Source organism: Lithobates pipiens, unplaced genomic scaffold (assembly GCF_037356315.1).
Source record: "Lithobates pipiens isolate NorthernLeopardFrog02 unplaced genomic scaffold, aLitPip1_a1.2 Scaffold_19, whole genome shotgun sequence".
NCBI classification, from domain to species: Eukaryota; Metazoa; Chordata; class Amphibia; order Anura; family Ranidae; genus Lithobates; species Lithobates pipiens.
Window position 1 is genome coordinate 166,437,681 of NW_027507764.1, and position 13,640 is coordinate 166,451,320.

General features: G+C 40.1%; 1 protein-coding gene across 1 annotated transcript in view; it reads right to left on the reverse strand.

The window, feature by feature from the left end:
* GADL1 (glutamate decarboxylase like 1) overlaps positions 1-11,857 on the reverse strand; it is a 386,628-nt gene extending 374,771 nt beyond the window's left edge. Inside the window, exon 1 of the mRNA XM_077491458.1 lies at positions 11,592-11,857. Coding sequence (XP_077347584.1) covers positions 11,592-11,634 — 43 coding nt within the window. The 5' untranslated portion in view covers positions 11,635-11,857. The remainder of the gene's footprint in view (positions 1-11,591) is intronic.
* Between the last annotated feature and the right edge of the window lie 1,783 nt (positions 11,858-13,640).

The following is a 13,640-nucleotide window of genomic DNA, read 5'->3' on the forward strand; positions in this document are numbered from 1 at the left end:
GGTTTTTCTGCTCTTTACCGCCACCTTTGGTCAACTTTTGTATTGTTATCTGATCTTTTGCATTGGTTCTGAGCATGCGTGTTTGTAAAGTCTGATGCTTTTCGATTGGACTTTGCTCCATCAGACATATGTTGTCGAAAAGTTTGTCTGTTCGCACAGCCAACGTTTGTCCAATAAAAGCCAAAAAAGTTTGTCTGATAGAGCGTACACACGGTCAGATATTGCCTTAAAACAGCTAATTTGCATGTTTGTTGTCAAAAAGTCCTATTGTGTGTATGGGCCTTCACAGTGCTGAAGTTCATAGTAATGCCTTTGCCAAGGGAGAATGATGAGAATATCAGGGAGATAAGATAAGACAATATCTTTGTAAGTTTAATGCCACGTACACACGATTTTCTGATAACTTAACCATGGATATTTGTTCGAAGGCTGTTGGCTCAAACTTGTCTTGCTTACACACAGTCACACAAATGTTGCCCAAAATTTTCGAACGTGAGAAAGCGGTGACGTACAATGCATACGACAAGCCAAGAAAATAGAAGTTCAATAACCAGTACGGCTCCTTCTGCTTGATTCCGAGCATGCGTGAACTTTTGTGTGACGGACTTGTATACACATGATCAGACTTTCCGACAACAAGTTTTGTTGGCGGAAAATTTGAGAACCTGCTATCAAACATTTGTTGGTGGAAATTCCAACAGCAAATGTTTGATGGAGCATACACACGGTTGGACTTTCCAACAACAACCATCTGAAAATCCAACCATGTGTACACGGCATAACTCTGGTGTCTCTCTGGCAGCAGAGGCAGTCTAATCAACTCCCCTGCTTTTATTTTCTCCCTCCCTTATCTGTATTCTGTATTCCCTCAATCCCTGTGCCATTCCTTTTGCTTCCCCCAGCAGTAAATTTTGAGGCTGTCAGCATATTGGCCTCTAGTGACTCACTTATTATTGGCACAGTGCCGAGAATACAGGACAAGTGAGTGTAGAGCAGAATGAGACCATCCCTTACTGGATTTTAAACAGTATAGGCATTTATTTTAAAGTTTTACATAGCTATGCCTGTAAATTCATAAGCTTTGACAGGTATACTGTTCCCACTTCCGAGTCGGCCCGTGACATCACCATGGGGCCACCTCCCTCCTCCTCTCCCTGTCTCCGGGCCAGTAGGAGAGAGGAGCGGGGCCTCGCGCATGGGCAGTAGGGTTCCTGGTGTGAAGTCGTAAGGCTACACTGCCAGGTACCCTTACCTGCAATGGTGGCGGCAGCACCCGATAGCTGATGGAAACATCAGCTGCGGTGCCGACATCACTGGACTTCAAGACAGGTAAGTGTCCTATTGTTAAAAGCTAGCAGCTGCAGTATGTGTAGCTGCTGGCTTTTAATTTTTAAGCCACATTAAAGTATAAATAATTGTTAAAAGGCAGTTTTATGAAAGATGAAACTCTGTATGTTTCTTTTACCATTAAACGTTTTTGCCTTCCTGCTAACATTTTTTTATATTATGTGCTGACTACCATGCATGCACAGTACAGCAAACAATCATAGCTTCTGTAGCTGAATGAACCTCAGTTCACACAGGTGCGATTTCAGAGGCGACTTGAGTCAGACAGATCTGCATGACAATGAAAATCACATTGTTTTTAAAGGTGCCCATTCACATCAGTGCAGATCAGTATGGTGCAATTTTGGAAAAGGTTCCTGTACTACTTTGATGCAATTCCAGCACAAGTTTGGCCCCATAGATTATGCAAACTACTTCAATGTGGCATCCAAGTTGCACTACATAATCGCTGAGCCTGGCCTAATGCCCTGTAAACACGATCGGGCTATCTGACAACAAAATCTTGGATTTTTGTTCAAAGGTTGTTGGCTCCAACTTTTCTTGTATACACACAGTCACACAAATGTTGGCCACCAATTACGAATGTAGGGACATACAAGACATATGTGATTACGAATGCTAGTTTTACAAGACCGATCGCTTCTGGCTCATACTTGATTCCGAGCATGCATGGACTTTTGTCTAATGGACTTGGGTACACAGGATAGGAAAGTCCAACAACAAACATTTGTTGGCGGAAAATTTAAGAACCTGCTAGCCAACATTTGTTGGCAGAAAGTCCGACAACAAATGTTTGATGGAGCATACGCATTGGTCGGACTTTCCGCCAACGAGCACACATCCAATATCTGTTGTCGGAAAATCCGACCGTGTGTACGGGGCATAAGAGGCGAATACTGGGATTATGTAACTGCTGTTTGCATGGGCTGGAGTTATATCATCAGTGGCCAACCAATGGCTTAAAAAAGAAGACTTCAAATGTAGCTCAAGAGAAGATGGCAACAGTGGCAGTGGAGCAATGAGGAACCTCAGACCCTGCACTGCTGAAGGTAAGCAAACTAGGAATTGAGTCTAGCACATAGTCTAGCACATTATGCTTTGAGCTCTGGGAACCCTGTGTGGATGCAAATCAACTTTAACTTAGAACTCCAGAAACAATTTTAAATTTGGAGAGAGTAGGAAAAGATTTTGACTGTTGGGTTCCTGTTGGCAAAATTTCCTCTACCTCTTTGGCAGGGACACAGGCAGAAATAACGACAGAACAGAGGTCCTTTTACCACCTTAAGGCTTCACAGCCAGCCTGTTTCCTACTGCGCAAGCACGAGTCGCGCTGCACTTTCTGAACGGTCCCTGCTGTCTTCTGGGACCTATGTGTCTCCCAGAAGTCAGCGGGGGGGGGGAAGAAGGAGGGGATGGACATTGTGTAGTTCGCTGCACAAGATTGTGGCGATCTTTCCCTGGAAGTGGGAGCAGATACCTGGATTTGACAGGTATCTGCTCCCCCCTGAAAGGTGGCAAATGTGAGGAATCCAATCCGCGGAAGTTCCATTTCTGGGTGGAACTCCACTTTAATTGCTGCCTGTGATGTAATTAAAGTGAATCTGCCCACCTCTTGTACTAGTGACCACACAGGAAGTAAGGGGAAATTTAATTAATGAGGAAACTTGAGGAAAAGTTTTCACTGGATCTGTCCTATATTAAAAATTAGCAAAATTACTTTTTTATCCTCTTTCAATTTATTTGTATTTTCTATTAATGAATTATTATGAACATTCATATTTTTCTAGATGCTCAAAAAAATAAAATAAATTACAGCTAAAGGAATATGATGTGTTGATATGTTCTTATATTTTTCTTTCATTATTAGATTTATCCCAGCACTTACCTAGGTCTTGTATGTATGCAAAACCATCCATCCTACTCCGTATGTTCATTCTTGAGGGAATACACTGCTACGGTCTGATTTGGCCTGTTTGGTCTTTTAGGGGGCTGTACATATGTAAGTCATGGTGTTTCCAGCCTTATTAAATCCAAATTAACATTTTATATGTAAATACTGATGCAAGGCACATGTGTGTCTGTGCAATAAGGCATATTATGCTGTTTAATGACTTTGCTTGCTTACCTTCTGTTTATATCATATTTGTCCTACATTTAAGATTCTTTGGTCATACATGTGTGGTTCTGAAGAAGCTAACTGCGAAATGCGTCAACCATCGTGTATGACATGAAGTACAGCTGTGATCATTCAGCTGTTAATGAACATATGTTTGCAGTTTTAACTTTGATATGTATTTAATATATGTTTTGATGGATAATAAAATTATTAGAAATGAACCTTTGGTGTAAATCCTGTTTAGGTACCATTATAGTCCGTCTTGTGGTGCTCTTCCTTTTTCTAGTTGATTTTATATGGGACAAGGTACTCCCTTAGCTTGAATTCTATATTTTGGATACAGCTAAAAAAAATTCTACCTTGCATTCATTCGTCAGGTTACTACATTATGCCTGTTATAGCATAGTATTATGTTATAAATTAACATGACCTCTAGTAATTTTCTAAGCTGCCATGACTTCCACTGCTGTAGTCCATTGTTTAAATACCAATGCTAAATAAAGATGCCTGTTTTTTAGACTTGACAGGAAGGAGAATGATGGCATGTAACAAATGCTGACACATATATTTCTATGTTTTAAACATATTTAATGAATCACATACAGTTGCACCCGATGTGTTGCAGTTACACATACAGTATGTTCCAAGCTTCCCGCTGCTTTCTCATAAGAATTCTTTTAAAAGTAGGTTTAGATGCTTATTCTGGTAATGTTTAGGGTCATAATGCCAGATTTTCTTAAAGGATAAATTCACTTTTTGTAAAAATAAACCCATAATAATGCACATCATTTTGCAGATAAAAAAAGTGAATTTAATATATTTTTTTACACTGCCGCCTGTAAAGAATTGCAACACTGGGATCCTGCAAACTCTCGGTCAGATGTCTGCCTGTACAGGCAGACAGTTACTGAAGAGCAGAAATAATCATTGAAGTAAGAGAGTGCTCACTAGCACCCTTGTAGATCATTGAAAACTACAAGCCATCAGCCATGGGTTGTAGTTCATTCTTTCACAGATCTCTGGGAATGAATGACATGGCTGAGTGGATGGCGCCCCGCACATCTGTGCTGTTTTCAAATTGTGACAACTGCTGCAGGGAAAGGATCCCCTGCCCACTGTCACAATGAAGGATGGGGTTGGTGCATTTTTGTTGTTTATTATGACTAAGGCCTATGTAAGAGGCTGAAATGCATCAATAATTACAGGTATTGATTAATTTTAATGGATGGATCTACTAAAACTGTATATGTTTTATTTTTGAGACATCGTGGTGCCAGATTTTTTTCTCTTTGATTGCACATTTTTGTAACATGTTACACCATAAATATGGGTGTAAGATGTGACATGTTACAAAGGCGAATGTATCTTTTAAAGCAGGGCAAATTAACGAATGCTTATCTGCAGGACGCTTTCCTATGCTAAAAAGATATATATCTTGAATTTCAATTCTCCACTGAGCTTAACTATGGCCTCCTGGGAAAACTGAGGATTCCAATCTTACAAGATTTTGTTCCTACACTGGACATCCTGCAAATTCTCATAAGATTTAGGATCCTCAACTATTTTGAGTCTGTGGGGAGGCGGAGTGACTTCACTGACAGGAACAGGAAAGGGTAAGAGTTGAGGGGTGATATTAGGCACCTTCTCCAATCCAAAAAAGCACTATTTCCCATTCTAATTCAGCCTCCGATCAAATCGGTGCATTTTGACAGGTCAAATTTCATGTCAGATTGGAGCCTATTGTCCCAGACGGTGTGACGTTGACTTTGCGGCACAGCACCGTTTTTCAAAAGTAGCTCCTGCAGTATTTTTGGTGACTATGGAGGGGATTTCAATAGACATCTGTGCATGAACCCGCAAATACGTCTTTCAAATCACCCCTGAAGTGGGACTGAAATGCGGCTTTGAAATTGTGCATGATTTTAAAGCCGTGTTCAGTGTGAACGAGGGCTAAAGCAGAACTCCAGGAAAAAATATTTTGTACCAGAAAGGTATCTCTGTGATTACCAAACTTCTGTCTCTAATACTGTTAAGAAGAATGTCATTCACCTTCCCCTTTCCTCCATTCATAAAATGTTTTGTAAACAATAAAGGAGGTTGCCATATCAGTATATGCCAATACATGTCAAACATTCAATTTATTCCGAAAACACTTACATCTAAAAGCGCTGTATCTGAACCTGATGAAGGAGGCGGGGCCTCAGAAACATGCTGCAGCTCTCCTCCCCACCTGTTTTACCAGCCTGTGGCCACACTAACAGTGGCGTGTGTTAGAGCTCCGGACACTCCTGGCGTGTACTATTGCGGATACTCTCCAGTCCGTCGAGGAGCTGCCGGTGACTGTAGATGTTTTCTCTCCTATTAAGCTTACCACCCTCCTGCATATGTCTTCTATGGATTTTAAATGACTATTTGTCTGCCACTGACTCAGCTGCTAATTTAGCGGGTGATTTGTGTTGGTATAAAATGTTTTGTATTCTTTTCAGAGAATACAAGGCATTCCGTGATTGGATGGAAAGAGGAAGATTGGATAAACATCAAGACCTCCTTTTGTTCAATCACAGAACATCTTTATTCTGTGAAAAATATAAGCTGTTTTTATGAATGGAGGAAAGGGGAGAACGAGCGATGCTCTTCTTGACTATGAGGGATGAAACAGTGGTTTACAGCGCCCGACGTTTGTTGACTGCAGTAGTTGCCGGGGGGGAATGAAAGTGTGAGTTTTACCTAACGCTGCACATAGTAAACTTCCTTCATTATAGGCAATATATTTGTATATAGCAAATGTCAAAATATATATTTTTCCTGGAGTTCCACTTCTAAGCGTACATTATATGTAGCCAAAAGCTTTTTTGGAGTTTTGGATAGAGCAGAGTGCGTTTATAACTGTTGCATTTTTTGTGTTGTCTGCAGGGCTTTTTTTCAGCAGGAACGAGGGGGAACTCAGTTCCACCACCTCTGGCTCAGGTCTTCTGCTCCCTGCTCACCGCTATCACTTGGTAACACTGAAGTCCAGCTTCTGCGTTTACAAGTGATAGCTTATCTCCCAGTAGCTCCCACAGGTCAGATCTCCTGCGCAGATCCCACTGAGTGCCGGACAGGGACAAGGGAGATACAGAACAGGTGCCCAGGGTTCAGTGCAGTCATGGGCAGGAGAAGGTGTGTGGTAGGCTGCACCCTCTGCGGTCTCCATTTTTTTTACCTGGTGACCAGTTGTTGATACGTCTACTTCATAATCTCCCTTGCAAGTGACTGTAGTATAGTATAGTATGCTGGGAGGTACTACAGCTGGATAGGTGTTTCAGCTTAATATTGCAACAAAGGTAAGACATATGACAGATGGTGGAGCTTTGAAGGAGGGGGAAGAAGATGAGGGCAGTGGAGGGAAGGGGTTGTATGCAGAGGGAAGAGCTACTATTTGATGCCATTTGGCAAGTATGTGAGTGTGGCGGGCATGGTTGAGTTCCTGCACCTATTCTCTGAGAAAAAAAGCCTTGGTTGTCTGTATCCTTGGTAGATTCACCCTTTATGTTTGACCTGGTAGCCTTTGTCACTGAGATGGAAAGTGATGGGACGTTTATATTGTTACAGATGTCACCAAAACAAATGGTGGGAGGAAATCTTCCAATGGTGACACCTATTTAACAATGGAAGTCCCCTCACTTTATAGAGATTTCTGCTAACTTCACATTGTGCCTCTGGGTCAAAAGCGAAGGGAAAGTCAGCCAACGTATCTAAGGACTAGTTAATAAGCTGCAATATAATTTGTTTTTGGTTGTAGATGAGTTTTCAGTTTTGCTAAGGTTTTCAGCTTAATCTATTTAGCCTTTAAAGACTATTTAGATGTCTTTTTAAGATGTCATCTAAGCCAGAGGTGTAGCTTGAAGCTTGTGGGCCCCAAAGCAAACGTATGAATTTTAATAGACGTGTTTTGCACTACTCTCTGCAAAAAGCAAATATGCATAAAACATAACGCATCATCATGGTGCACATTTTACAGTATGCTGCAAAATCTCTCGTGGTCAGTCTTTGACGCTCACAATATAAACGTATATAATGTATATGTAAGTACTAATTTGGTACATGCATGAACTGTCCTTCCTGCCTGTTGCAGACAAGAATGGCAGTTTATACACTTTCTTCACAGGTCATTTTTTACTCTACTTGTGACATACTGGGAAACTAGGAGTTGCGCTTTATATTACTAAAACACTGCCAGATGAAAGGCTTCTCTCCATATCATTTGTGCTCAGGAGTCTAGCTCCACCAGCGCAGCCAGGGGCTTCTGTACAAGAATTGCTTGATGCCTCAGACATGGATGAGTTGATGAAAGGGCACTGTCTGGATTAATGAAAGACTGGGTCAGAAGACCAGACACTTTTATGCTCTCTATGTCAAGCACTACAATCATTGAGTTACTTGAGATGTGGACATTGCACATTGTGGTGCCAATAATTCTGACTGGCATCCCACGTTGCCTCATTATATTGTCAAAAGTATTGGGACGGCTGCTTTTACACTCACATGAACTTTAATGGCATCCCAGTCTTAGTCTGTAGGGTTCATCATTGAGTTGGCAGCTCTTGCAGCTCTAACAGCTTCAACTCTGCTGGAAAGGCTGTCCACAAGGTTTAGGAGTGTGTCTATGGGAATGTTTGACCATTCTTCCAGAAGCACATTTGTGAGGTCAGGCACTGATGTTGGATGGGAAAGCCAGGCTTGCAGTCTCCACTCTATCAGGTTGAAGTCAGGACTCTGTGCTGGCCATCCAAGTTCCTCTACCCCAAACTCGCTCATCCATGTCTTTATAAACCTTGCTTTGTGCGCTGGTGCACAGTCGTGATGGAACAGGAAGGGGCCATCCCCAAACTGTTCCCACAAAGTTGGGAGCATGAAATTGTCCAAAATTGTATGCTGACGCCTTAAGAGTTCCCTTCACTGGAACTAAGGGGCTATGTCCAACCTGTGAAAAACAACCCCACACCATAATTCCCCCCCCCCACCAAATGATTTGGACCAGTACACAAAGCAAGGTCCATAAAGACATGGATAAGTGAGTTTGGGGTGGAGGAACTTGACTGGCCTGCGCAGAGTCCTGACCTCAACCCAATAGAACACCTTTGGGATGAATTAGACTGGAGACTGCGAGCCTGGCCATCTCGTTCAACATCAGTGCCTGACCTCACAAATGTGCTTCTAGAAGAATGGTCAAAGATTCCCATAAACAAACACACCCCTAAACCCTGTGGACAGCCTTCCCAGAAGAGTTGAAGCTGTTATAACTGCAAAGGGTGGGCCACCTCAATACTGAACCCTATGGACTAAGGCCTGGTTTACACCTATGCAGGTTGCCATTGCATATTCCATGTGCATTTTTTCAATATTTGTTTTTGATCCATGAAGTCTATGGAACCAAAAACCAGAAAAAAGTGCCTGGCCCTTTTTATAAAATGCACAGATGTGAACATGACCCATAGGAAACCATGTTAAATGGACTCTAGTGTGTTTTTTGCAAAACTGAAAACGCACTACAAAATGCATAGGCGTGGCCTAAGGCTTGATTCACACCTATGCATTTTTAGTCCTTTTTTTGCATTTTGCAGATTTGCACTACAGTCCATTTAACATGGATTCCTATGGAACACGTTCTGTAGTGCAAATCTGCAAAATGCAAAAGCACAAAAAATGCATAGGTGTGAATCAAGCCTAAGCCCTTGTACACACGGTCGGAGAGTACGACAGAATGTGTCCTATCGGACCGCTTTGTCGGATAATCCGACTGTGTGTGGTATGCATCGGACTGTTTCCGTCGGAATATCCGTCGGACCAAATTTTCGTACTTGCTGGAAATATTTTCCGACAAACTGCTCCGATCGGAATTCTCTACACATGATCGGAGTATGTCCGATCGGAGCAGTTTGTCGGAAAATATTTCCAGCAAGTACGAAAATTTGGTCCGACGGATATTCCGACGGAAACAGTCCGATGCATACCACACACAGTCGGACAAAGTGCCACCCATGCTCAGATCAAATTCCTACATCAAAGCTATTGGCTACTAGCCTGAACGTAGTCCCGTCGTAACGAAATAACGTCATTACGTTCTGAACGATTGGATTTTCCGACAACTTCGTCCGACCGTGTGTAAACAACAGTTTCAGACAAAATCCGCCGGACAACAATCGATGGACAAAATCCGACGGATTTGGTTGTCGGAATCTCCGATCGTGTGTACAAGGGCTAAGGCTGGATTCATACCTATGCATTTTTGGTGCTTTTTGCATTTTGCAGATTTGCACTACAGTCCATTTACCATGGAACATGTTCTGTAGTGCAAATCTGCAAAATGCAAAATGCACTCAAAATGCATAGGTGTGAATCCAGCCTTATGCTGCCCATACACTCTACGAAAAATCGGCCGAACCCAGTTTCGAAAAACGATCATTTGGCCATGACCACAAACGATGGCGCCATTGTGTAATGACCAATAAATCGTTCAGTGGACATAAATAAATAAATTTTATGTTTGTTTTTTTACATATACCTAGTGCAGACAGGTCGGACGGGAAACACATTAACCTTCCAATTTATTGTTCATTCGGCAGAAAATTTCCAAACTTGCCCTTTGTTTTTTTGGCTCAAAAACGTCCAAATGAATATCGATTATGTGCCCATTAACTGCCCGAAATAAAGAACGAACTGTCTAATGACCGAATTTCGCCCGATTTTTCGTATAGTGTATGACCAGAATAAGACTGAGATGCCATTAAAGTTCAAGTGCGTGCAAAGGCAGGTGTCCCAAATACTTTCGAAAATATAGTGTACTATAGTGGTCAATGACCTGCATCGCAGCACATTGCAACACACAATTTCTCCAGAAATTATCTTTATTGACAACTTTGATTGGTCCGGCTTGGCAGGATGTAACTACACATATCTTATATCTAGCGGGGCCTCTGCGGGTGCTGATAACTACTTTAGTAGCCTCTGCTACGTATAGCTGCAATCTTCTGGGTCTTACTCAAGTGGCGCCCCCACTGCACACTGAACACAGGTCGGGCTTGCTCAGCACCCCTACAACTCAGAGAATGCCTTGTTTTTTTTTTTTTTGTTTTTTTTTTTTTGTGAATCCAAGGAGATTTGTGATTGTATGGGGTAGATTGTCCAATCAGAAAATGCCTTGCATTCATCAAAAAAAAAAATGCAAGGTGTTTTTAGAATGGTGGTGGTACCAAGCAAGTGAACCTTGCGGGTGCCCCCATGTGTTCAGTGTACAGAGGGGAAGACACTTGAGGAAGTGTAGACTCCCACCGTGGTTTTTAGCAGCCCCAGTGGCCCCCCAGATATGAATAGTTACATCATGCAAAATTGGTCCAATGAAAGCTAGTAATACATATAATTCTGCTTTGGCAAAAGGTACATGTTGGGTTTTAGAAGATGCCCTGCCAGGCCATGCCAGGTAACCATAATGCATAGTACACGGATGCACAGTGTGAAGAAGGCCAACAAACTGACAAATCTTGCTGGTGCCTACGAGATCTGGCCCTTTGTGGTTGGCTTTTATTCATACCGTGTAAAATATTTCATTTACAAAAACAAATATGGATCTAGGTATTGATGAATCTACTAAGACATCTTAGCCAAACTGCTTTTCCTTCCTTTCTCTATCATTCACTTATTATTTCATAGAAAGAACTGCCGGTATTCAATGTGGTTACAACAACTCTTTTCAAAACTGTTCAAAACTTTTTCCAAGTCGCCCCATCACACTCAGAAAAGTTAACCAAACTCGTTTGTCACTTTTTTCATGTAGGTCATTCACTCAGACGACCGAATGACACAGAACGCGGCCCGTTCCTATTACAATCAATATTTCTACTAAGTTTCACAAGTCAACACAGCTGACACTTATCTGTAAACTGAAACAAACACAGATCAGCGCACATTTTCCTGGAATCTAAAAAAGCCACAACAAAAAGCACAAATAGTCAAAGATACATTAGACAAGGAATGAATGAAAACGTTCGCTGTGCCATTGTAAAAGCAAACATATATTGATCTAGACTGCTGCATGCTGTCTCTGCCTAATGAAGTGATGCTAGAAGAATAAAGAAGAACAGTCTGTTACCCTCCATCTGCCCGGCAGTGTGTATATTGTGGCTGCTGCTCATTGATGTCTCTGGTCGTTGAAGGTGACTTTTGCTTGCTTCGCCTAAGGGCTCCCCAAATGATATCCCGGTCCCTGGGGAAAATCAGTGCGGGTGCTCACTGCACAAGTGAATCATTTACAGGTGTCTGGTGTCAGTGTCCCTGTCTCCACCCTGGCTTTGGTCTGTCCTGCTGCTGCAGCTGCTGCCTTGCTGCTTCTCTCCAATAGCAAAGCAGGGCATCTATTAATACAAATACCAGCTGGCCCTTATCCATTCTGTACAGAATGGGAGGATAAAAAAGTCCAGACCAGATGGCCAAGAGGGAGGGACTGCAACACTTAAAGCTGCCAAACACAAACACAGCACTGGCCTATGCTGCACTGACAAGTCTTCATGTTGGAATTTTTTTTTCAGATAGCTGTCTGCATTACTCTACTGGGATTTAAAGTTAGGCAAATACTATCTATTTATATATTATTAAGCATATGTATTTTTTTTTTTATCACATGGCCTTTTTATTTTTCTTTATCACTTTTACTTGCAGACAGAGCTATCTAGCAGCGACAGCGGAGGCAAGCTGTGACACTGTAGCAATGATGTTTTGTTTTTTTAATCGCTGTTAAAAAAAAAAAAAAAAAAAATATATATATATATATATATATATATATATATATATATATATATATATATATATATATATATATATATATATATATATATACATACATATATACATTTTATACATATACATTTCTTTTTTTATCACTTTTACTTGCAGACAGAGCTACAGTATCTAGCAGCAGTAACAGCGTATTACTGAAATTGTTATAGTTATATATGTATATAGATTTCTCTTTTTTATATCATATGCCTTTTTATTTTGACACTGTGGCACTGTAGCAATGAAGTTTTTTTTTTTAATCGCTGTTAAAAAAAAAATATATATATATATATATATATATATATATATATATATATATATATAAATATATATATATATATATATATATATATATATATATACACACATTTTATACATATGCATTTATTTTTTAGCACTTTTACTTGCAGACAGAGCTATCTAGCAGCAGTGACAGCGTATTACTGAAATTGTTATTAAGTATATAGATTTCTCTTTTTAATATCATATGCCTTTTTATTTTATTTTGACACTGTGACACTGTAGCAATGATGTTTTCTTTTAATCACAGTTAAAAAAAAAAAAAAAATTTAATATATATAAATGGATTTCTGCTTTTTATATCATATGCTTTTTTATTTTATTTTTTTAACACCTTTACTTGCAGACAGAGCTATTTAGCAGCAGTAACAGCGGAGACAAGTTGTAACAGTGTAACAATGATGTTCTTATTTTAATCACAGTTAAAAAAAATATATATATATATATATGTGTGTGTGTGTGTAGATATAGATATCTATAAATAAATGTATTACTGGAATTGTTTTTAAGCGTATAGATTTCTCTTTTTTATATCACATGACTTTTTATTTTTTTTATTTATCACTTTTACTTGCAGACTGAGCTATCTAGCAGAAATGACAGTGGATGTATATATATATAGTATCTATCTGTCTATCTCTCTCTCTCTCTCTCTATATATATATATATATATATATATATATATGCCTATTTTTTTTTATCACTTTTACTTGCAGACTGAGCTATCTTGCAGAAGTGACAGTGTAGCAATGATGTTTTTTTTTTTTTTTATAATCACAGTTAAACAGTTAAAAAAAAAAATATACACAGAATTTCACAAAAGTGAGTACACCCCTCACATTTTTGTCAATATTTTATTAGATCTTTTCATGTGACAACACTGAAGAAATTACACTTTGCTACAATGTAAAGCAGTGAGTGTACAGCTTGTGTAACAGTATAAATTTGCTGTCCCCTCAAAATAACTCAACACACGGCCATTAATGTCTAAACCACTGGCAACAAAAGTGAGTACACCCCTAAGTGAAAATGTCCAAATTGGGTTAATTTAGCTATTTTCCCTCCC